Source organism: Hydractinia symbiolongicarpus, chromosome 14 (assembly GCF_029227915.1).
Source record: "Hydractinia symbiolongicarpus strain clone_291-10 chromosome 14, HSymV2.1, whole genome shotgun sequence".
In the NCBI taxonomy this organism is placed as follows: Eukaryota; Metazoa; Cnidaria; class Hydrozoa; order Anthoathecata; family Hydractiniidae; genus Hydractinia; species Hydractinia symbiolongicarpus.
The window spans coordinates 5,363,224-5,389,420 of NC_079888.1; the positions used below are offsets into that span (position 1 = coordinate 5,363,224).

General features: G+C 32.9%; 3 protein-coding genes across 4 annotated transcripts; 1 reads left to right on the forward strand and 2 right to left on the reverse strand.

Annotated features, from left to right (window-relative positions):
• Positions 1–238: 238 nt before the first annotated feature.
• On the reverse strand, positions 239–7,538 carry LOC130625758 (uncharacterized). 2 transcript variants are annotated; one of them, XM_057440859.1, is made up of 3 exons: positions 7,353–7,538; positions 5,290–5,426; positions 239–2,121 (listed from the first exon to the last, which is right to left on the reverse strand). In XM_057440859.1, exons 2-3 carry the CDS (start codon positions 5,410–5,412, stop codon positions 1,507–1,509), a joined length of 738 nt encoding a protein of 245 aa, XP_057296842.1. In that variant the 5' UTR covers positions 5,413–5,426; positions 7,353–7,538; the 3' UTR covers positions 239–1,506. The 2 variants fall into 2 exon arrangements, with proteins under 2 accessions (XP_057296842.1, XP_057296841.1); XM_057440858.1 differs by having other exon boundaries at positions 7,357–7,535.
• A 2,174-nt stretch (positions 7,539–9,712) lies between these two features.
• LOC130625559 (uncharacterized) lies at positions 9,713–24,710 on the forward strand. Its single transcript, XM_057440665.1, has 3 exons — positions 9,713–9,940; positions 22,805–22,842; positions 23,082–24,710. Exons 2-3 carry the CDS (start codon positions 22,829–22,831, stop codon positions 24,565–24,567), a joined length of 1,500 nt encoding a protein of 499 aa, XP_057296648.1. The 5' UTR covers positions 9,713–9,940; positions 22,805–22,828; the 3' UTR covers positions 24,568–24,710.
• On the reverse strand, positions 15,055–18,939 carry LOC130625558 (uncharacterized). The gene is made up of 4 exons (XM_057440664.1): positions 18,625–18,939; positions 18,333–18,505; positions 16,359–17,940; positions 15,055–16,097 (listed from the first exon to the last, which is right to left on the reverse strand). Exons 1-4 carry the CDS (start codon positions 18,750–18,752, stop codon positions 15,191–15,193), a joined length of 2,790 nt encoding a protein of 929 aa, XP_057296647.1. The 5' UTR covers positions 18,753–18,939; the 3' UTR covers positions 15,055–15,190.
• Positions 24,711–26,197: the final 1,487 nt, after the last annotated feature.

Here is a 26,197-nt window from a genome sequence, read left to right on the forward strand (position 1 = left end):
TTGGTTTGATTCGAACATTTTATGAGCATCACGTTTGCCAAAAAATAAGAACAAAATAAGGACAGACTAAGGCTCAAATCATTGCTCTCAGAACTAAGAACGGGCCGGGTTTAAATTATACCGAAGTATTTGGAATAATTAAATAAAGGTATTTATCGTTCTTATTTTGCATCGGGCAAAATAGCACTGTCGTGAGCATATTAAACAAAAAAGATTGTCTCAGAGAAAAACAGCGTCATTAAATGAATTAATTTTATTTGCTTGAAATATTCAACTTTACTTTACAATAATGTTTCATTCCTCTCTACTTACTCCTCTCAAACACAATTTTAACCAACTAGACAGCTTCTATCTATTCATGGAGGTATAAAAGAACTGCATGATCTATGACTGATGTTTCATTAAAAAGCTGGTAAACCCACTAAGATGCAATAATAGTGACAGTAGAACTTGAGGTCTGTGTGAGAAGAAGGTTAAAGGTTTAAAAGCAAATATTGTAAAATCTATTTTTATCTTTAAAATTGTGAAAAAGTGCACACTCAAAACAATATTGCCGCAAACGTAATTATATAGTTAGATATAACAAATCACGTGATATACAAAAATTGTCATGTTACCACAATGACCGTACACCAACAGCGAATATATTAAGATAGCAAAAAAAAAACATTGATTTTTTTAAAGCGCCCAGCTTTTGAAAATCTCTGAAGTTGTCATCAAACGTTTTTTATTTATAACAATAATGTTTTTTCGTTTCAACATAAACAGTCTTAACTTTTTGGCCAAATCATCCTAATATATTCTTAACCCAACGGCTATTGGGGCATGGAAAGACTTTCTTTCGATGCCCCAATAGTCACTTGCTTAAAGTTTCGTTTGTTATCCATGTTTCTGCAATTCTGCAATATAGTATTTATTTTGTATTTATTTTGTTTGTTTAGCTTTTTTTGGATTCCATAATTGTATTTTTCTTTTTCTCCCTAAACTTAGAATATTAAAATTTCTAAAGGAGTATATGCATGTAAAATTTCCAAAACATGATGCTAAAAAGTGTTACCAATAACAAAACTTGGAGAACACTGCTGCAACAGTTAATAAATTTGTATTGCCGGTAAACGAGGTAGTACAAGTAAAACATTGAGAAGGCTTCGATTATAATAACAACAATGCCACCAAAACAGCACTTTTTCATGCCGATTATAGTTAAGAAAACAATTCAATAATACTTAAAAGTCAGGACAACAAAATTGTTTTAAAACAATTTATTTGACAAAAGCACCTGTGTTGATTCTGATAAATGACATTGTTTGCAAAATTATACAACCAACGAAATTGACCACTTTCTATCCACACTTTTTTGTACACTGTATTATGACAATAATTAATCGCAGAAGTTTTGCAGTTTCTACACGTCAAAACAATTTCTTCGAAACTTTCTGACCGCGAAAGTTTTAACATATTATTGCTAGCAATCTAAATTCTTCGTGCAGGAGCTAGTTAGCTAGCCTAGTGCTTTCTCAAATTTCTAAACTTCTTTATAAATTCCTGTTCATCAGGAACAGTTATCTGTGCCGCAACCTTACGAAGATATTTTACTTTGTCAGGTATTTCGTTATTATAAAGGGATTTTGTGTTGGTAACAAAGGTAATAATATCACTTGGCAGAAAAACAATAGAAACACCAAAACCAATCGTTTGAATTGCTCTACCAGCATAAGACAGAGAACGAAAGGCTGTAACTGCTACATCATCCGCCACATTCGCGGCAATACTTGCGTATTTTAACGACAGTGCAATAACACTTACACCACCAACGATTACGCCTGTTGCCTCTCCTACCACAGATCCTATTGTTTCTATGCTGAGCAAATCATTTAATTCTTTTTCAAGACGTTCAGCTGCAATCTTGTCTTCATTTAACAACTCTTGTGCACTTGACAAAATTTTCTTTGCAGCTACAACTTCTGTTATGGTACCACCAGCTCCAAAGACTCCACCAGTTCCTGCAACTGCAGCCCCAGCTATACAGAGACCAAATCCCGCGCCTAATGTGAAGAAACCGGAAACAAATCCAGCTGCACCAAGACCGGTTCCAATAATGCTAAGTGGAGCTCCTGTTAACTAGAAAAAGAACAAATTACATTTAAAAGCAAAACACAATCATTTTATTTCTTTTAATTTTTTGGGAAAAGCAAAACAAGATGAACCTTAAACTATGTATGTTTGTAAATTCGCTCTGTTCAATTTTTGTTATTTTTTTCCCTTTAAAAAAATATTAGGACTTTCTCGACACCTGCTTCATGACTGAAATTGTAAACGAAAAGTTTGTCTCAACAGAATCATTATTTGTGGCTGTCAAATATTTCTCAAATACTTCATAGCCGCAAACATTCTTTTACCTGATTGCTTCTTTTACCCGATTGGTGCTGTTTGTTAGAAAAGTTATTTTTTATTAACAAACGACTGGCAAATGAATTTTCCACTTTTTAATAGTTTTTCCCTTTTTGGTACTAAGTTTGTTGAAAATACGTTGTTTTGGGTTTTTTGTATATATTTAACATGAAAAAATGTTTTAGATAGTGCTTTTGTAGGAGCATTTATAAAACAATCAGGGATGTAACAAAAACACATGTTGTTTTTTAACTTCACTCCTGCCGCAAAGACATCATATGTTGTACTGCCTCTGTGTACACACATAAGCAGCTTTATTAAGCCTTATACAGGTCGATGTCATAATAGCTGACAGCTTGTGTTTTAGCACAAAAAAACATTTTGTCTCTCTGTTGAAAATGGTAGCCCAATTTCTTGTGATCTTTTCGCAATTCTCTAGAAAACAGAGTGGTTATTAAATCTAAAAACGCATTATTTTAATACGCCATTTTAAATATTACCCTATGTTATTAATCGCTGATTCCGATCATTGGCCACAAAAAACAAATACGACATAGTTTTACCCATTTTGTTTTCACCGCTCGCGCATTGGAAATCAACCACGATATAAAAAATACAATCCAAGATTTATGAGGTCTGGATATGACGAAGAAACATAATCATCACGAAAGCCATTTTGCTTTTTGAAGTGGTTAGTGTTAGGTCTGTAGGTCCCTGTTTGACATTTTGGTCTTCTGAAAGCTTTTTATTTTTTTTAATATTTGTATTTGTCATGTTAAAGTAAATATATTGTCACATTTTTTAACAATGTACAAATCTTAAACATACCAATATAAGGATTTTGACTACGAATGAAGATTTTGGGAATCTTCACCAAACTCAGCTAGCTAGCTAGATACACCTGACTGCCGTCTGCCTCTGGCTGCAACAAAATTTTCAACCTTTGATACTTGAAGTCTACATTTAACCAACCATATTTTTTATACGAAAAGCTTTGGGATGTGCTTTTATTTAAAATAACAATGAATTATTCTTATTCTGCAAAATAAAATTGCCGATTGATTATTTTCGCGGGATTGATTATTTTCGGCGGGGTTATTACGAGCAGTTTTCTATTCTATTCTCGTGGTGGAAAGTTATTTTATAGAAAAATATATATAAATATAGAAAAATATATTACATCCGAAACACTCTGATGCTATGTGCGCTTCTCTAGAGATTTAACATGGTACATACCTGTACTAAAGCTCTCCATCTAAATACCTTATCGGTAAAAAAAGTCGACAAAAAAATAGTCGGCAAAAATAAAAAGTCGGCAAAAATATTAGTTAATTGAACAAAATTTAGTCACTTTATGCCGACTAAATTTTTGAATGTAGTCACTAATAAAGAATAATTGCATAAAACTGATAAAAATTAGCAACAAGGAAGAAAAAAGTGGCAAAAGGTGGTCGGAAAAAAATTCGGCAAAAATATTAGGTTGGAAAAAAAAAAGTCGGCAAAAATTTTAGTCGGAAAAAAATATTAGTAACCTAACCAAAATTTAGTCAATTTTTGCCGACTTTTTTTTACCGATAAGGTATGTGGCACATTTTACGGCTGTTATTGAGCGCATAAGCCTAGTGTTTAACACCTTGTTCCCCCGGCTATTATAGTCATACTCTAATTATAAATTTAAACATTCATCGATGATTAACTTACGGTTACGGACAATTGAAATTCCGTTAAAAAAAAAACTATCTGCGCCTTTTCAACGAAATTGACAAAAACAAATTTCTGATGAGAAGAACAACAAATTTTAAGTATTTTTTGGCTTAATTATTTACTATTTTATTCCCTCGGATTCCTTCGGATTGAAAATAACAAATCGATTTATAACAAAAAGTAATAATTTTTATATTTTTTAAATTAAATTTGAAACTTATTTCGTGAAATTTTTTTCATCTTTAACCATTTACATTTTTTATATGATAACATTTAAATCTTAGCTGAGGCTGGCGCTTATTTTTTTGCTAAAATTAATGTTATTGTGTTCTTGAATGGCCAAGATTTTTAAAAGTTATTTACACCTTTTTTTCTTGATCCAGATTCGGCAAGATGCGTCAATTAGTTGTATTTTACAAGAAGGACTTTGATTTATTTTAGTAAGTTTTTCCAAGCATGTATGTTCTTGATGTATTCCTAAATTTTGGGCAAACGCCTAAATTTCACGATAAACTAGTTTTTTGATAAGAAGGAAAACGTATAGTTATTAATACTTAATATAATATTATTATCCATGCTAAATGTGAACAAGGATGTACGAAAATCTGATGCGGAAGATCTGTTTTACTAAAAGGTCGTAGAAGTCCTAATGTAAAATCAAAAAGGCTGTTGCAAAGGTTAGATCTAAGAGTACACGCTCAAATAACACAAAAAAACATTATTATTTTTTTATTACCTTATTTAAAGTCAAGTTTACAGTAGTTTAAAAAAATAACTTAAATCGATAAAAAAAAAATGAAAAAATAAAAAAATTAAGAAATTAAAAAATTCGCATAATAACGCTCAACAAAATCTTAGCACTGGGTTACATATTTTACATGAGCAATCAGTACCCTTCTAAGACCGTATGGAACGACGAAAACTGCAAAGCGAAGAAGAGTTTTTGATGGAAGATAAGACAGATAAAACCATAAAATTATAATATGATTTAATAAAATATAATATCATTTTAAAATTAAAATATAATTTATTATCATTTTGTACGTTTTGTTTCTTGGATCTGTTTTTTTTTATCTATTTTTGTTCTTCCGTTCCGTTCATTTAAACTGTGAACTCAAGTTATTATCAAAAATTATATCTTAAGTTGTTGTTGTTTGTCAACTTAGTCAAACGTACTAAAACAAAATGCGTCACCTTTGCAATCTTTGCCTTTTTCAGATAATTTTCAAGCTCATCTGCTTTTGCTAGTAGCAGCGTTTTTACACGTTCTCTTGCTCGTATGAATTCAATGAAACGTTGTTCTAGTTTTGAAGACATCTCTTTTATCTTGCCTAAAAAACAGTACACTGATAGTTAAACAGTACAGTGTTTTCCAACTTCATTACAGATGTGTGAATTGCAAACTTTGGACACTTAGACAAAAACGTTACTGGAAGGTTTTATCTAAACGCTAGGAAAACTTAGAGTCTTATCAAAACCAAGCTACACACGCTTCTATGACCTAAACTTCTAAACTTTGGAATCCTCGCCCCACTATAGTTATGAACTGCAGTCCAAGTATGAGCAAATCTAAATTAAGACGACTAGACTAAGAAATTTTGTTTTCAATCATAGGAAGCCTACAATAGAGCTATTCTGACGTAATTTGTAAGCCTAAAATATATTGAACCACGCCTAGTCAAGATTATTGAAGTAAGTATGAGAAATGTGTCGCTGATCAAGACCATTAATAATACAGAAACAGGGAATAATGTGGTGACAGCTTGAAAAATATACACAATAAATTGTCTATCTATATGTCTGTCTACTATCTGTATGTTAGCAAAAACTTCCTTATTAGCATATACATTGACTACTTAATACGACCAATATATTAGCGTCAGTACCTATGAATCAGGCTGAACATTTCAGGAAGTCTCAGCTATCAGACCTACACAGATCCTTGTTGTTGATGAACAACCTATTGACAGCTAGACTTCCATGCCTTTGCTGATATGCGTCTACGTTAAAGGGAGGATATAAGAACACAAAGCGAATTCTAAAGCAGCAGTGTGTCATAAATGAGCAAAGTCTTTTTTAGTGTACTAAAGTAATTATTGGGATTGTAGAATTGAAAACAAAAGATCAATTCACGTACTGTACTTCTTACGGGATGCTAAAAAAGAGATAGGGTGAGAAAACTCCTCTATCACAGCAAGCGGAGGACCTATGAGTAAGCTTAGTTACATTGGACATATTAGGTGATAGGAATTTACCGTAAAAGAAACGTAATTTCTGGCAAAAACAGTATAAAACTGATTGTTTTAAAGCAGTGACTAAATTGTACTTTCTATTAAAAAAAGAATTTAGTTACGTGTTAAAATTATGGTTTTAGGACATGCTGTTTAGCTATATCTTCTAAGGATAGTAAGTGAACAGATAATGTTTGCCTTGGTAACTAAGCAAGAAATATATCCCCTTAACTAAAATTTGGGTTTCATGTGTGTTCTTAATAGTAGAGATAAAGTCGCTTTTTTCTGCCTTGATGTTTTTGAGATTAGAGAACTCAAATAAATATTCTATACATTTCTTTACAAGTTATCATATGTAAATATACACCGAATATAGATCGAAGTACTTTTTATTACAATTCTATCGTTTTTGCACAAAAAAGCATTTTTAGTCTGTTTTATGATGCAATCTCGATTCCAAGGCAGAACTTTTTTTGTATAAGTTTGTATGAGTTAGCGACAAATACCATATAAAAAATCACTCTTTGTAGGAGTGAGTTGAGTAAAACAATCGATGGCCCTTTGTTGTAAAAAGAAAACAACATGGCAAAGGAGATTTTTGTTGTTGTTGAAAATACAACCAAAGATTTTAAACGAGATAAGGACATCCTAAGCTTCTCTATATATTCCTCAAAAACACCGATCAAAAGAAAAAGATAGAAGGAAGTGTAGTGTTTTTATAAAATAAAGTGTATGAAAAAAGCCAAGCAAAATTTCTCTTCTATCAAAATACTAACAACTAAGAGTGGAACATGTTTTAAAATTGCTAAGCCCAATATTAGAATCAAAATCTGACGAACATTTAACAGTGGAAAAATGAAAGAAAAAATTTTATTATGCAGCTAGAGCTAAACAGTCAGCATCTGAGAAATACTATCAGAATTTTTTTTTAAATTTGTAGCTGATACTTTACCAACAACAAAAGAACACCAAGCTGCAAAATTATTGCACCCTTAAATTCAAGTGTCTTCAAAAGCAAAAACTTACTCACAGATTGCTACATAACGTCGGGTTTTTTTCTTAGCACAGTAAAGTTGTGTGTATAAACATAATCCTCAACCAAGTACATGAATGTTCAACTCACAATCGTCACTCCATCACATTGTTTTCTTTTTATAATCAAAACAAAAACTTTGGAATTTAATTAAGAATCATAAATGATTATTGTAAAAAGAGTTGCTAATCAAATTGAATACCATCTTATGTTTTTATACAGCAGGGAAAAATCGTCACATAACGAGTTGAGAACATTTTCATCGCATATCGAGTGGCGCGCTTTATTACCGGTATTACCTCAACCTCGGTATAAATGAAAACACAGCCACTCGTGGTCTTGTCCTATTTCAACCTATAAACTAATAACCCTATATACAAACTTTGATCAGATATTTAAAATTCCTTTTTACTCATAGAATCTATTCCCTCCAAAAATTGTCGCAAATTTACCTAAAGCACCTCGTTAATTACACAGCAATGCAGTACAGCCGACGTTCGTTATCTCGACCTTCCACGGGACTGGTGAAAAAGGTCGAGATAACTAAAGCTCGAGATAGTGGATAATCGAGGTAAGGAGCGTCGATCGTTGAAAAGGTCGAGATAAGGAAAGTTTACATAGCAGCCACATCTTTATGTTTCACATCTTCCTTTAGAGCATTTTTCAACCAAAGTTTTTACCTCAAGCTTACACTTTATCCAAGACATGATGTGTAACAAGGAGAAAATTGTAAACATTCGAAATCTTAATTTTGAAAAAGTTTGAGAAATTCGAAAATTTGAATGTTTTCCAGATCAAATTTTTTGTGTGATGAAATTCGAAAGATTACAGAAAAGGTTTTGATAACGTGTTAAAATGTACCCAAGGGACCGTAAAAATAGGTTGCGATAAGGAAAGTTCGAGATAACGGGTAGTCGAGATATTGGACGTGTTTTAGCCTACGGGAGGTTGAAATGACGAAGGCACCTATGAAAATGGTGGAGATACGAAAAGATCGAGATAACAGGTAGTCGAGACAACGAGCGCCGACTGTATTTCCAAACCTAATCTCATAATAGTATTTTGCATTAACACAGGTTGTCGAGACTGACAAAATTTGTGGCCTACATTGAAAAACCTACATTGTAAAACAAGAAACAGAACATCATTAAAATATGTTCTACGATGGAGAGTATTATTGACATTTTTATGTTTTGATAACTGCAATTGTAGATCTACATCTAATTACTTTCACTTTACAGACACAGCACAAACAACAGTTCAGTTGGAAATTAGATTACTATTGCAGATAAATATACAAGACAGAAAGAACAATAATATGCGATAAAATACAAAGCTTAACCCTATTCGGTCTGGGGTATTTCAAACATATTATGACCGGGGGTATTCCCCCTCCATAACTTTTGAAAGGCTTGTCCAAATTGAATCAAACTTGGTACACTTATAGTATGCCATGAAAAGAAAAATCGGGTAATCGGATTACCATGACCAAAATTCTAAGAAAGATTCCCCTGAATAAAGTCTTGTAAGTTTCAAGTCCTAAGGATAATCCTATCGAAAGTTATTAAATATTTTCCCAAATATAAGGATTTCATAGAGATTTTTAGGGGTAGTTCGAGTAACAGGAAATATCTAGAGCTTTAAGAGGTATGGAACCTAAATATTTAGCATACATGTGCATAATAGATGAATATGAGAACACTGCAAGTATCATAACCATGCAGCATTGTTAAAAAAACAGCATGTGGTTTAGTTGGATGGAAAATCTTAACTAATATTTATACTTGTTGACATCAACATGCACGATTTTTTGTATTTGTTGAGCCCTAACTGACCGTCGTGTCGATTGCGACAATGTATTTTAACGTTTCTAACCTCACCTGCACGGCAGCTAAAAAACGGTTTTTGGAAAAAAAATTTATCTCGGATTGTTGTTATGGGTAAAATAAAAATTCGTAATCACAATACAAAAAGATGGACAATCAATGTGAAAAACCCTGAAAAATTATTATGGAGGCTGTCTTAGGGTAAGATATGCTAATGTCGTCAAAAGTTGATGTTTTTTTTTACATTTTAAATGCAACCAAATCCCTATTTCCTCTATCATATGTGAAGTGAATATTGAGTTTAAAGTACATGTGTCTTATTTGAAAGCAGCGTACGTAAATACTCGTGTGGGACGTTCTTCCAAATTATTACCAATTTTGTGTTCAGGTTTGTGTAGGCTACTTAGTTAGGAAGGCTTATCAGCGTATAAATGTCTAGAAATTCTAACAAACAGAATTTAATTAAGTCTGTTTGGAAATCCCATATCTTACGTGTAAATGTCACAGGGAATAACAAAATATACATTAGGATTAGCGTCCACAGGATATTAATTGTGTTTTGATGATAGTGCAGTATAGATTTTAATTAACAGAGGACTTTGATATAAAAAAAAATTGCTTTCAGCATTATTGACATACCACACAGTTTGAGTTTGGGACGTATCAACTAGTGAAAAACTCGACAAGAAAATTGTTTTATGGTTACCTCATTAATAACATGTTCCATTTTCATTTATTTTTCTGACAAGAAAAAGGTGAGTCTTTATAATTTTCTTTTTTTACTGATGCTTGATTAAAAAAAAATATCGAAATATAGCTTGCAACAAACAGCCTATAATATTTGCTAATGTAACTTAAATTTTCTTGTTACCACAATTATAACCTCGTTATTACGTAGCTTGATGTAATCAGATCTTCCTAACATATCAGGTAACTTAACTTACTCTCAGCATTGTGTAGGGAATAAAGGACAGTAATTTTGTCGTTTAAGATCAGCTTTTTGCGATTGCGTCAATTCCTTTTTGGCAAAGATTGTATTATTTGACTTATTAGCTTTGTAGGTGGGCATTTATTTGAAAGAAATGATTTTTCTTGAAAGAAATCTTATGTTAACATCAAGCAAACCATATAAATATTATTTCGTACCGAAGCAAAACCTGAGAGAAACGTACGATGCATATACCTTCAATATTATTACAAAAGGCAAGCGTTGTCACTGTGCCTGGAAATCTGAAAACGTCAGAAACTTCTGACCGACATTAGAATGAACCTGGAAAAATCAATTATGAAAAGTGATATTGTATGTGTGTTGTCTTGGTTACAATAGATGCTATAATTTAGTACTTAAATAGTTAGGTTATGTAATGTAAATTTCTAACAGAATTTTAAAAGTATGGCCATTTTGTTTCCAAAATGTATTACAACTGAGGAGCAGCAGATCAAAAAACCAATCCCATGTTTTGTGTTAAGTTAAACTGATCTTTTGATACAAATAATGCTTAGCATTTCAGGGGCGGATACAGGAATTTATACAAGCTAGTCTAACTCGAAATTAATATAAACAAAAATTAGGACAGTATATTGGATTCTTTCAAACAAACAAGCAAAGAAAGAAAACAACATTTTGCGACATTTTTAATGGTATTGCACAGTGAGGTTAAATTAGTAACCCTATCAGATAGTTAAGCCAAGTAATGTTTTTTCTAAATTTGAAGTTTTTATATCAACAAGTTCTTCTTTCTTCAAATACCACAAGTGGAACCAGCAGCCATGAACAAAAAAGGGAACCAAATCATGAAGAAAATAACATATCAAAATATTTCATGTTGCTATAGTAGTATAATCTAGTCAACAATGATTAAAGAATTGATAAAAGTGTTCGTAACAATGTATCAGTTTTAAAATAGATTTATGCGTATCATGAATTAGAAAAATTCCATACAAAAGAAAGATTGAAATGTTAATGAAATCAATATTGCCACTCCATGAGCTATAAAAGAAAATGAAATGAAACCTGAAAAACCAAAGTAAAAAGCCTAAGAATCAATTTAAAAGTGTAAAACTTATTGGAAACGCATAGAAAGGCTAAAATATGATTTTGGAAATGTGAATTAAAAAAACGACTGAATAAAAATACACCATTTTTAGCCACTTACTCATGCATGAGTCCCATTGGAAACAGAATGCAAACTATAAATAATGAAGGATGGTCAAATTTTAACTCATAACGGCATATTTTAAAAGTTATCACAAAAAGTTGGGATGGAGTAGTGGAGTATTTTTGCGGAGCTAAGCCAGCGAGCAAAACCCATTTGCCATTTAAGCGAGCGAAAATATTTCTTACCGAAGAACTTTTTTAAAAAGTTGGTCAGGTGTCCACTTATGACCTTTAGTCCGGTTCTGCTTATGACCTCCAGATTAAAAAGTATTTTAGCTACTGCTACTGGCGCATTTCAAACAAGATATTTTTTGCGTACTGGGTCTGAAGTGACTTTTCGGCGCGAAATGTGCAAATTAAAATTGAAAATCGATTGCGACGTTCAAAATTTCTTCTTTCACAGAAGAAAAGAGAAAGAAAAACGTAAACCATAAAAACTGCTGAGAAAAAGTTATAAATTTTTGTCATGTGAGGCGAGGAAGATAAAAGAATATTAGCTAATAAAGTTTATCATTTTTGCGTGTTTTATAATGGCTCCTTAAATTAAGAAGAAATGAACTTAGGTTGTAAAAAAAATTAAATATATTCGCCGATAAAGATATTTCTAAAACTCTTTTCTTTTACTGTTTTTGATTGATAACTATCAACAGTCCACACGCTGGATAGTTCAATGCTGTGGTTTTATCTTATGAAAACGTAATTAAGAAATCAAATTCGAAACGATGTTTATCCGTTATGTTGTAACTTTCGAATGTTTAATTTAGCAAATTCGAACACTGCTTTGCGGGTCAGTGTGCTACTGTGCACTGTTCTTGATGTTGTAGTTGTTAATATGATTAAAAAAATGTTTTTCAATGTTTATCGCAAATAGCTCTGGGTACTAGAATGCTTATTTTTCAAACTTTTTAATACGCGCTTAGTAGCCAATTAATAGTTCAGTCAATATGAGAACACAGAGTAGACAGTTCAAAAACCAAAAACATAGAAAACAGAAAAAAAGCAATTATGTAGGAAAACTCCTTAGGATTTCTCTTTGTAGTGTTTTCTATAAAAAATTTTGCAACGTGTATGCCGTTTATACTTGCTGAGGAGCGAATGCGTTTAAAATAGATTCGAGATTGTTAATAACTTGTACGAAACAGAAGTGCTCTGCACCTTGTCTCTCATTGTAAAAAGAAAACCTGGAAACCAACCATTATCAAAAAGTGAAAAGAGAGCCCTGGGAACGAGGTTGCTTGGAGACTTTTAAATGGCTTAAAAAATTTCTTGATAGCCCCGTCGAGTATAATATTTGGCTTGCGAACATAGGGAAGCAGTTCTCGCTACGCAACCCGTTATATATTTATAGTAGTAGCCGCCATTTAATAGGATGCCCACGGCTTTTTCTTCTTTTAATATCTTTTTTTGTACTCATTATTAGACCCTGAAATTTTGTGACTTTTCCTAATTTTTATTGGACTTTCTGATTCTAAAAAAAATTTTTGGATTTTTTTGTACATTTCCGGGGGAAAGCCATTTGTAAACAGGGGGTAAAATATTTAACGTAAATATTTTTGTTATCTCCTTCTATGCTCACGGCGGTAATATTCTTTCCATTTTCTCCCGTTTGCAGAAATTGCGTAACATATTTTTCTCCGAAAAACCGGTAATCGATTTTTTCTACAGGTTATTATTTTAAGCGACGAAAATTCATCGGTCCCGTAGCTTCTAAGTAATTGACCTGCATTTTCCGCATTCGTAGTTTTGAAGCGGTTCATTTTGATTTGTGCTGGCCAGCAGCTAAGTTACTGAAAAGCTATCAAACGCAAGAATGGGTTCTGAACGAAATAGCAATTTCTGGACTGATTTGGAATTAAAATTAGGTACCTTCGAGCGCCATTGGTTTAATGATGTAGCAAATGGTGTCGAGAAAGACTATTGTATGAATAGTTCTATGTTATTTGGTGTTGAAAAACTGATAGGCAATCACCTTGCCCTTGTAGGCCCCATGATAGATAGTTACTTACGAGAAATAGGTGCACGTATGCTGTCTAAGTTATGCAGGGGTCAGATTACTGGCTTAGTTCCTCCAGTTACATTGTTCGTACCTTGGCAGATCATGCGTTACTTAGTCTGTCTTTGCAAAAATTATGGGGCAGAAGTAAAGTGTGTTCTGCCAAAAAGTAAAAATAAAAAAGGCCAAAAAATAATAATCTTTATAAAAAATGTAGCTAGTGCAGAAAAGATATTTAATCCTGTACGTTTTGATGGGACTAACTATCTTGTAAAACGCAAATATCGCAAGGACAAGGATAACATTTTGCAGTACGATGGTATGTCGAATGTTGCTGTTAGTGAATATGCACCAATACGCCTTGAATATGCACATAGCCATCTGAAAGTGTTGTTTTATATTCAACGGTACACTGCTGATGGCTTCGTTGTTGACACCCATGTGCAGTCATTAATGCTTCATTGTGCTCAAACAGTAACAGCAGCAGAAGTATAGTTAGTATAGCTAAATTGTTCGTAGCTTCACATTTCAAGGAACAATAAATATAGTATATTGTTTGCATAGCGTTGCTTATTTATAGCTAGTAGTCATTTAGAAGTTGTAAATTATCTAGTTTGGACCTATGTGAGATCGGCTATTTGAGCTTTATCCAATTTGTTGTCTACTTATCCATTTTGAAAAAACAATCCTTGTTTGAATTATAAGCTATTTTTTAATAAACTAAAAATATAAATGGCATTTTATATGTAAAAATAAGTTTTTTCCCTGTCCAGGATTCGAACCCAGGTCTCTCATTTGTACGAGTGTCATTCCATTAGACCAACAGGGCGTTAATACAAAAACAATTTTCTAGTTGTACAGGTTAGTCCAATAAAAGACATTTTTCAATAAATATTTTGTTGAAATTTAGCATTATCATCTAAGGTTTTTGGTACAACAGTACAATGTGTATTTGAAAGTAAAAAGTAACAACAGGTTGACTGCGCTTAAAAGTAAAAAATACTACATACTGTATTGTCTTTGTTGTTGTTAAATGCTCTTCCAATCTACTAACTACAACACTTTCCGTATCTTAATAAAAACTAATAATCTAAAGTAAACTATATATCTATATATATTACAAGTATCAATTGAAATTTCATTGGAAATTCTGGAACAAAAAATCAAAGTTGATTGTAATTTTGAAAAAAAGAAAGCTAATAGAACAAATTATATGTACCTTTTGATTTTTAACTACCCTCTGCAATATGCCAGAAGGCTTGTATAAATATATTCAATATATATTATATACTAACTGTAACATAATTGCAAGGTAGGTGGCATGTGTTAATGTCATATAAATCATTAATTGGGCTATGTGAACACAACACAACCCAAGGGTTCCTTCTGGTATATACTATTTCACATTTTTATTTACTTATTGAGACAGTAACAGTAGAATTTATAAAAAGCATTCCGATCATAAAAATTTATCCTACAAAAAATTGTTTTCTGGTTTCGCAATCAGAAATATATGATTCACAAAAATGTCTTCCCGTAAAAAATTTTTTTTTAGAATAAAGGAAAAAACATTAAAGGGGTCCCAAAACGAGAAAGGATTTTGAGCTTACGTTGTGGAGCTTAAAAAATTGTCTTTGTTTTCAAGATATTCACCTTTTAAGATTTTTAGTTTTATTATGCTGCATAAATTAATTTAATTTTACTCTATAATATAGTTTGAATCAATGTCCTTTAACAGATCCAAAGTTATTGATGACAGAAAATATCAAAATTTGCTTAAATGTGACATAATTTATGCAGCATAATTAAATCTAAAAATCTTTAAATGCAAATAACTTAAAAACAAAATAATGTTTATAATGTTCCTTCAAGTCGACGAATCAAATCTTCTTTTTTTCCAGTTACTGCCTTCTTGCGTAATTTTAACTCTTCTTTAAGTTGCCCAACAGACATCGATCTTGGAACCAAATTTTTGTTTGTGGCTGTTTGTTTTTGATGATGTGTTGTTTGGTGTTGATTACACATGTTAATGTCTGAGAAGCGTTCAGAGCAACTGCTACATTGAATAGGCTTTAATATTAAAACCAATTCCTGTGTTAAACATTTTTGATTGACACAAACGAGCAGAGGAAGTGACGAAATACAAACACTGCACAATGTTTCTGACTCCAAAGGACGGCAGCAATGGCAAGCTTCAATGTCCATAACTGGTTTACGAGACTGATAATGAGAATGGTAATTTGATGGCAGTGGGAAATGATATGGCAGGTAAAAATTTCTTACAAAACTTGAACGCATTAATTGATGCCACTTTCCTTTCTCATCTGTAGCTGTTGATCGATTGCTACAGGATTTTAATTCTTGCTTAATTGAAGAATGTTTCGACTCCTTTCCTTGCATACTGAGTATTCCATAACCAACTCGAAAGTTATTAAAAATTTCTTTGGCATGAAAAGGTACCACATATCCCATTGTCCACACAGTAATATTACACCTCAGTGGAAAAAACAGAGAAAATAGATTAAAATACTTTTTACAGAAAAATGAAACATCATCTGGATAGGTTTCGTTATTGATATAAACTTTATTAATCAACGATCCAACATCACGCAGTGATATCACAATTTGAGCAAGCGCTAATCTTGTCACAGCTTGTACATCGCTTTCACTTTGTAACTTTAGCGTATCCACTAACCTGTGCCCATATTGTGCAAGTAGAATTGCTTGCGCACCAATTAATCGAACTTCAGGGGTTTTCAACCTTGAAATATAAAATGGAAACTTATTTTCAATCTGATTGATATTATCTTTTTAGAGCAAATCACAAAAATAAGTTCTGCAAAATTATGTAAAAGTTTATCAACAGGAAAATAAAAACTATCCGAATTCAAAGATAAGTTCTGCATTTTTCATAAAAACCTTAATTGCAAAATATGTTTCACGTATATATTGTTTAAAAATAGCATAATTTTAAATCAGCTCATGGGAACCTGAATTCTGTTGTGTACTTTGAAGATGTTACCTTTTTTTCTCATCTGCGTAATGTTCCTCAATCATCTTCCCCACAAACCTCATTCCACAACCACTCATTGCATTATCATTGCTGCATTTCACAGGCGCTTTTAATATGGTGGAGAATTCCCTAAATTTGTTTCGCCGAACAGCTTCTTGGTATATAACATTAAGGCAGTGGGTCCAATTGTTTATTTCAAGGTGCAGGGGATCTGGCTTCATACGGTCTGCAAATATGCCAATTCTTGGCTCTCCAAGTTGCCTTATGCCATTTTCTGCCATAAAAGCCAAGCATTTTTTATGTTTGGTGTCTTTATTAATGCCAGTAGGTAGAGACTTCTCAAAACACTGTAGTTTTTCCAGATCCTTTTGGCGGTTTTCATAGTTTGGTACCTGCCACGTTGATTTGGAGTCATAGCCTATCGACCCATCCATTCGTTGCAGCTGACTTTTGTGAACGTTACAAAAAGGGGAAGGATAAGTTGCACTTGCAGGTAGTACATTCCCAGCCCAACACAACCAAGCAGTATCACCAGCAGGTACGAATGAGAATGTAACTTTCTCATCACATATGTTGAAAATATTGCCTTCAATCAGTTGCATTTCTTCAGTATGCTGCTTCCAAAGCTGTTCACAAACTTCATGTTTTTCAGGGGCAGTCACCATGTGAAGAGGATAATGAAACTCGCGACTGCGTATACGAGCTCCATAATTCCACAAGGAGAGGGTGGCAATTGTCATTGTTTTGTCTTTCGACTCTGGTGCACCATCATCTGCAAATTCAATGACAAAATGGTTTGTATTACCATTGAACCAAAGTAATTTATCTTTTAAAGACTTAACTCTTAAATTTAAATCGGCAATCATTGTTACTAAAGCAGTAACTGTACGTGATACCCCACCTTCAACATGATGGATGTCTCCTATATCCAAAGATTTTACAAAAGAATCAATTGTCCTATCAGATACAGATCTTGTTCTCAGCAAGATGTTATGATCGCCGTATGAAATCAAATTACTTGAAGAATAATGTTCTGTGAAAGAATGTTTTTGTATCTTACAAAGCATTGTGTACTTTCTTCGTGACATATAATTAAAATACTTTGTTAACACTGCCTTTCGAATCCCACCTTCACTTCTAGATTGAAGTTCAGAGAATTTTCCAATAAGATTTTCAAGGAATTTTCCTCTCTTGTATGATAAAATGAACTCCTCCATTTGCTCCTTACTTGCTGTACTTCTTAGGTAGTCCCAAGCACCATAAAGGGAACCGATTTTTCCACCATGAATATATTCGAGTAGACTTTTCGTCTCTTCCCGACGTCTATATTTTACAGAATGTGTGGAAGAATTAATCATGTCAGATGTTGTTGGCAAATTTTCACGTCTTTTCCTTGCATAACCTTTCTGCTCAATCAGCAATTTTACCTTTTCAAATTCCTCCTGGCATTCTTTAAGTTCCGCCTCTTGGTATTGTTTTCTGTCACTAATCTCTTGAACCTCATTCCTCAAGTCTTCAACACTGGATTGACACTCCACCTCTTTTTTCTGCATTTCACCTATATTGGCATTCAGGAGGACCATATCAGAAACTAAAAATATAAAGTTATACACACACCAAAATTACACATTATAGAATTATATAAGTATTTTCTTATACATATGTATATGTATATATATACAAACGACAAACATACTAAACTTTGAACTATATATTTTGATTCACTTTTCCGTCATGTTTTTCGCTTGTATATATCGTATATAAACATATAACTGTCTCTAATATGTACACTTATCATCCTTTCGGAGCCCCATTAATAGTTCAACATGTTTAGGCATGAGCCCCCAAAATATACATCCTTGTTAACAAGCCGAAAGGCAAGGTGTACTATCATGGTTCAACATGTTTAGGCACTTAATGATAGTGGTACATATATATCATTTTGTATTTAATTTTAAAACAAATAGCTGTGGAAATACATACCTCTTTTTGCATTTTGTTCAGACAAAGACTGGTGTTGTATTTTTAACTTCTTTATGTTGCGTGCAATATGAACAGAAGACTTCTTCCAAAAATGAGTCAAAACAAGGCGTTTTTTATCGCAAGGGCCACAGTGTTTCAACTTCTTTGAACAGTTTTTCTTCTTGGCACAAAGTCTGAAATTAAAAATATTTTGTCATGAATTGGTTGATGTACTTTGTAAAAATAAACAACCCATTATCTAAAATATAAAGATAATGTCTGAATATATGACTCAAAAAACAATTATAACAACCTAGCGCTTCCACTATCTTCATTGTCATCATTTTTAATATCATCAGTGTTACTCCCCCCACTCTCATCATTTCCAACATTTCCATTATCATCTTTGCAATCAGTTTCATTTGTAGCAGTTTGAACCATTTTAATTTATTTTTCAATTATTTACAATAATCACAATATGTCTCTATAATCACACAAGATGAATTATTGTTGTATACTATGTAGGCCTTAAGAGGAACAATAATGATGAATTAAATCCTGCGATATACAACATTTTTAGCAACCTAATTTGCAAAATTAGATCCCAAAACAAAATTTTTATTTATAATATCTCATAGAAGTTTCTCTCCTAAAAAACATACATTGTTCTCTTGCTAACTATACATAGACACATTATTATTCTCTCATCATAGTAGCTATAGCTAGCCATCTTAATTTAATTTCATACATTGTTCGTTTTTCTATCAAAAAATAACTGGACTAATTCTAATTATATCTGTTAGCTAACTATTCTGCAGTTAATCTAGCTTAATGAATCACTGCATAGCTATATAACATTAAACACAAAAATCTGTCAGTTTTCTCTCTGCTAACTATACATTTATAATGGCGGAATAGGATAGCTTTGAAATTCATAATGGCTCTCGTGACTCCTTGTTGCAGGTAATTTCCAAATAAAACTGGCAAGAATCAAAACAGGTATTCGTGAGGCCACAAATCAAAACCAATTCAACTGATATTACAGACACTTGATTAACATACGTGAAAGAAATTTTTCAGTTTACAACATGCCAGAAATTCGCATCCGAATCCATACACAGAGCTAACAAACACAAAAAATGGTGTTTTTTGCACGTTTTAGGTCAAGTTTGTTACTTTAAATGCGACTAATCATGCACATTGTAAAGAGAAAATTAAGATTTTCTCCTGAGCAAACGATCTGGCCACAGCGTACATGGTTTAGATCAATTACCTTTAGACATGAATGCGAAATATTTTACAGAATGTCTGTTTTACACATTCCTCATTTGAAAACAATGAAAAAAAAGGGTGTGATCTTGCAGTGATGTTTTATATTGAAACTCCAATCATATATGAATATAAAAAATAAAAACGTACATCGAGCTTGTCAAAATATATCTGCGAATAATACTTTCAAAAGCTAGGCACTTTTATGGAAAATATCGTAAAACCACGAAATTTGCAGGTTAGTCACGCGGGTGAAGCCCGTTACTATGACGTCACAGTGGGAGAAATTGTAACAAAAATTACCGCCGTGGCTAAATCTTTAGTCAAAAATTATTCAGTTGATAAACATTTGAAAGTAATCGTGTAAGATAAAATGAGGACCAAATCTGTAATTTACAGACCAGAATATATAATTTACGGACCAAAATTGATATTTTACCCTTTGTCTTTGATGACGTCACTACAGGTGGTAATGACGTCATAACACTTAAATTCTTTATTTTCGGAAATATACTTATTTTTGAAAAAAAAGAAGAAATTGAAGTTTTGAATTGGAAAAAAACATTTCTTTATTGTGATCAAATTACATTTTCTCCTAACATATATCTAACAATAGACTTTTTTTCATAATTATAATATTTTGGTATATATTTTACATACTTGTCTACTTTCTAAACATAGCATACTCTAAACTACGACATTTTTCATTAATATCTAAAAAAATCAGCTACCCTTTGTCTTTGATGACATCACAACAGGTGGCAAAGACGTCATTACACACGAATTAAAAATCAATCGTATTCCTATTGTGTTGAATTATAAATGTGCCAAGTTTTATAGCAAAATGATTTGTAGTTCATGAGTAATTTTTAAAAATGTGGCTGCGGGCGCTTTATGTAATCGTATTGGTGCATATTGTCGACAATGACAATGAACTCTCAATACATATGTATTTTGCCTAGTTCAAATCCAGGTAGCACCAGCGATTCTGTAATAAAGATTAAAATATCTGCAGGTTAATTTTTATTCTATGTCCCTTTTTTCTTCAAATTAGAATCAAATTTCTATGTTTTAACAACGTCCCTGGAAACCAAATGGTCTTTCAAACAGATCACTCTTCAAACAATCTTGGATAACTCTAAATGGAATTTACCAATGCCTCGATGCAAATTTTACATCTTCCTCTGCTTTCACCCACTGCAGGAATTCTCGTATTGACTGGTGTTGGGTGTACGTCATTTGTGATAACCATCGAAGCAAGAGTCAAGTCATTGCAATGCACATACACATAACTTTGAGGCCAAATAACTTAGAAACGAGGTGGTGAGGTCAGTTATTTTTCACCGCACAGGTAACTAGGAACAACCTAGGACCAAAATGGGTAAGTTTTCCAAACCCGAGTCCCTGCATCTGTATCGGAATGGTCGCGTTAATGACATCATTAAAAACCATTGAAGCACCTTCAACCCTAACCCAAACCGTTCGTCAAAAGCACAGGATTAAGCAATTTCTAAAAAAAAATTTGTTCATTGTTTTTCTTTAAACCCTTTTATCTCCTTAACCGTTCGTTGGAAGCACATGGTCTAATACATTATTTTGATTAGCATTTTAGTTTATATACAATACAGTCAATAAGTAATCTTTTTTAATAAATCAATTGTTATAAGGAGTAGCAAAGTTAGCAATTTTTTGACCCTTTCTTTAAACCATAAATAAAACACACTGCTGAAGGAAAAACTTCTTTATGTGCAATAATCATGTAAGTTTCTCTGCAAAATGTAGAAGAACATACCTAGCTAAATAATTGAAAAAGGTTTGGAGTTTATTTTATCAGAAGCCTTACTTTATAGGGGCTACGAAACGGCTGTTGGTTTTCAACTTTGGTGACATACACAGAAATCGAGCTAATGGCGGTGGTAAAGTTTATGATCACCGAGGACAAAAACAACAACTTAAATCATCTTTAATATCATATTGGGCACCAAAAAATGACAAAAAAGTTTCTTGCATGCATTAGATACTCATTACTTATTTGATATAAGTACTAACCTTGCTTTCAACTCAAACTTTTTAATAAAATTAAATTCAAACCTTTTGAATTAGCCAGCTAGCTATATCCTTCGAAAAGTTGCATTGAAACGTACAAGTTTATTATACATAAAGCCAATCTAAGCTAAAAACAATGACTTTAAATTCCCCTTAGAGGTATTAATTACTTTATTTAGGCAAGCAACATAGCATGTTTTAGCTCCTCGTGTTCTCTTTGTTCCCTCGTCAAAACAAACTTTTCATTTACTATTTAATACATTTTATAGTCCGTAGCTCATTTTACCGCCAAAAAGAATAATGAAGGACATGTTCTTTTTCTTTTAGAAAGTAAAAATAAAAAAAGTAGCAAATTCCTCATAAAAATTAATTATTTGTAACAAGTTGTCTAGACGTCTTTTTCGTTCTAAAGTGTCTCTTGCACCTTGACCTTTTGAGTGGTCCGTTTATTACACGCCAATCTTCGGAAATTGCAGGAATTCAGCTTATTGAACGATTTTGTAGTCCCTTTAATAGCACGGTAATATAGCATGGTAAATGTTTATGTCGAATAAATTATGGATATCCATTAAACGTAGGGGACTTTTTTGTCGTTTTCAGTTATATTTGGATGTCCAATGTGATCTTCAGGATGATTTTAGATGTTCTTTTTGTCATCAGTGCTCATAAATTCTTTCACCACCATTGACTAGACTAAAGTAAAAAATTACCAGACTGTTTTATAGTCCCTTTGAAAAATTCGTCATAGGGATCACGTGTTAAGACATTTTTTCTTCCACCATTCTTGGTATTTAGTTCAAACCAATCTCAGCTGCCATAAATATATTCTAGTCTTCTTCTTCTGTATTCACAATGCATAGCTACAATTGGTTGGACGCATAACTCACATAGCAACGTATCAAACCTGTAGTAATTTTTTGCCCATATCAGCTTGCACAGCTTTTAAGATTTATATACATACTTTGACCAAAATTTGGCCTTTGTAATGAAATCTGTCCGTTAACCAAGGTGTCCGCCCTTGACTAGAGAGGTTTTTTTTGTAATTTTGTTAATTGCGTAAATTTTTTTCGTTAAAGAAATGGATTTGTTGATTACTTTTAGGACATAAATTTTACAAGAAAAACCTTTGGTGGAAAATGGTTTCCAATAATAGACACTAAATTCTTTATTATATTTAGTTTTAGGTCGTATTCATCTTCACCATGGCAACATCACGGTCAGTTCATTTTTGTTAGTTTCATTTACTACTCTTTGATACTAATCGTAGGGAGGGATCTCACTAAGGAAAAAAAATGGCGAGGGATGATTTTTCTAATCAATAGTTGAGAACGGTTTTGCTTAATTCAACTTGGTGAACTCCTATTCTAAGGTATAAAAAAGACGCGCTGCTGCGCTCATCCTTATTGCCAACAGTGGCACAAAAACATCTTAATAATATAAACAATTATTGTTTAGAAAAGATCCTGACACTTTTCCTGCGAAAACTATGCTCGTCAGTTTGCTAGGAGTCAGTGAAACTGTCTTGCAAAAGCTGATACAATATCTTGCTCGTGTGAATTCTAAATCATATGCAACAAATGGTGGTGTAGCGTTAGGCGAGGTGTTAAAAGATGTCCACAGAAATAGACGACTAAAGATTGGAGTGTTAAAGAATAAAGAAAACCATATTAAAATTTTTGATTGTCCAGGCAATTGTGTTCCTGAGTCTTGCCAAAGCAAAATACGTTATTGCATTGAGGTGTCGCATTTGGATGCATCATTGCTTATATCCTTAATACTAAAGGTTCCTGATTTGCTGCCAAAAAGGAATATTAATAATGTTTACAAAGAAATAAGGCTGCATGTTGAAAAAATTGAGCAGTTGCGGAATTTAGCAATACATACCTCTCCTGATGGATGTAATCTCATGTTTCAGGGTGATCAATCATTTCTACCAAATGAATATCACAGTTGGGAGGATATGTGGCAAAAGTTTAAAGGTCATGTAGTTGATTTAAGTAATATGTTGTTAAGCGAAACCTTTGTTGACGATAAATTCAAGAAAGAAATCGAAGGAAAGATTGCACTGATAGAATTCAAAAAAGATGAGATTCAAAGAATTTTACAATATCGCAGTGTTACACGTGAGATTTATTCTGCTGATTGTTACTACAACAGCGTCTTTACACAAAAGTTTTCATTGAGTCTCTATTTTGAGAAATTTGAAACATCAGGAAATTGCTGCATTCCATTTGGACATCGAAAATTACTTCCTTCTGCGTTAAAAGATTGCTCATCAGAAGAGATGTTACGGATAAGGCGATTGGTTAAAGAAGATGCAGAAAAATACTTGCAACGCTCTATTCCAAATTACCAGCGAGAAAATTTCAGAATTAACATAGAAGGCAATCAGTATGTCAAAGGGTCGAAAACTATCGACGTGCGTGTTCTTATACACTCAACTAAAGGTGAGATTCCTGAACAATTTCTTAACAGCGACTCCGATGAGTCATTTCAATTGAAAAAGACAATAAAGGAAGCCTTCGAACAGACAATATTAGAAGAGTGGAAAACCAAAGTCAAAATTCGAATTTCACAGTACTGTTACGGTTGTTTGCATATGACGTTTTCTTTGTCTTTCGAAAAGGAGATAAATATCCAAGATGAAGATGTTGACAAGCTTTTAACGATGTTAAAAAACCTTGTAAGCTCACCCGAAACCCAAGTTCAAATACTCTTAGGCAACTCCAAGTTTCCGGAATATCAAATTGAAGTTTCACTTGATTATGACCAGGAATGTCTGAGAAAACAATGTCTTAAATTCATCCTAAAAGTTTACTTAATAAAGTGCAATAATATCCGACAGGTGCTACAACAGATAAAAGGTTTAAAAAAACATCTACAAAGAAAAAATGGTGATGATTGGTTGGACCAGGTATACGATACATGTAGGTCTAATTAAAGATGTTATACCTTAGTTTGATAAGATTTCAAATTCTAAGTTCAAATCCTTTTCTTATCTCTTTAATAATAGCCGCATTCCGTCTGTCTGTTTGTGCGAGGGAAAATAGTCGTGTTACGAAAACACGAAATGCGATATATAAAATACGGGTTAATCCGTGGATTTATCCACAGGCTATTTATTAGTCTCTTTAATGATAGCCGTACTTTGTCTGTCTCTGCGCGAACCCCCCGCTAAGTTAGAAAATCATGCTACAGAAACACGAATGTCAAATGCGATTTTTTTAGCCACTTTGTTGCGACTGGTAAATTTAAAGTACGGGCGAACCCGTGGATTTTTCTACGGGCTAACAACTATCTCCTTAATAATAGCCGTATTTTATTTGTCTATGCGCAAAATGGTACCGCAAGTAGCGAGACACACAAAATGAGGTATAGAAAGTATGTGCGAACCCGTGGATTTATCCACGGACCACCAACTGGCCTCTTTATAATAGCCGGATTTCGTTCAAAATGGTTGCGCGCAGCTTTTTTCGAAAAAATAGCGCATGGTCCGAGTTTTACGGACCTCTGTTTTTCGGTTGGACACAACTTAATTTCGGAAACAGGCCAGAACCGTGATAAAGAACAGAAATATGCTACGGCGGCAATTTTAGTTTGGAAGTGATGGTGTCAGGCCTGTTTGATCTTTTTGTCTTCTATATTTTTTAATTTTGTAGTATTTGTTTTCACATGTTAAGGCACATATATTTTTATGTTTCTTCTACCCAACTACAAATCTTAAATCATTAATTTTAAGATCTTGGTAAGGAACGTAGATTTTAAACCAGCTTGGCTAGCTAGCTATATTTAGCTTTATTTATTCCTATTTTTCTAAGTTCTTATTCAGTTTGATATACTCTTATTCATTTGTATAGCCACAAGGCTATCTAGCTAGCTCCTTAGCTACCTTCAACAAAAAAGTGAAAGTAGCCAAATACAGTTTGGCTACCAACAAAATTTCTTATACTAATTATGCTAAATACAGTCAGGTGGCTGCAGCTTTTTGTTACTGTTATGAAAATTTATTTTGCAAAATAAAATTGCTGAGTAATTTTTTAAACTGGACCCGGTAACGCCAGCTGTTTGCTGATTTCGTGCTAACAGGCGAGCGATGTGCACAAAATACAACCTCATTCCCAGGGCCTGTAGAATTTTTTTATAGGAGGATGAAACGCCTACGAGGCCCTGGTACAACAGACTGTTTTAACCAATGAGATTGAGTGTACGGCTGAAACTATGCTAAAAAGATAATTAATGCAGACGTTTTTTTTGCAAGCACAGCATTTTTTTATCAACAACCAATATGACGATGAGCATTACGAAGATTTTTATGGTTACTTGTTTATGAAGAAAATATTTTTTAATTTACCTTTTTTTTTTACTTTTCTCGCATCGTTTACAAACTTATCGAAACTGTTCAAAATTTTTAAACATTACCCCTGTTTTCTCACTGATGGTGAAAAAAGGCAGCTGACAATTCAAGTGAAATGGTGCGATCAAAGGAACAGGTACTTCTCACTTTCTCTTGTGACGCAATACTTATATTTTTAAGAAACTTCTCATATGCTAAAAAATAAAGAAAAACTTGG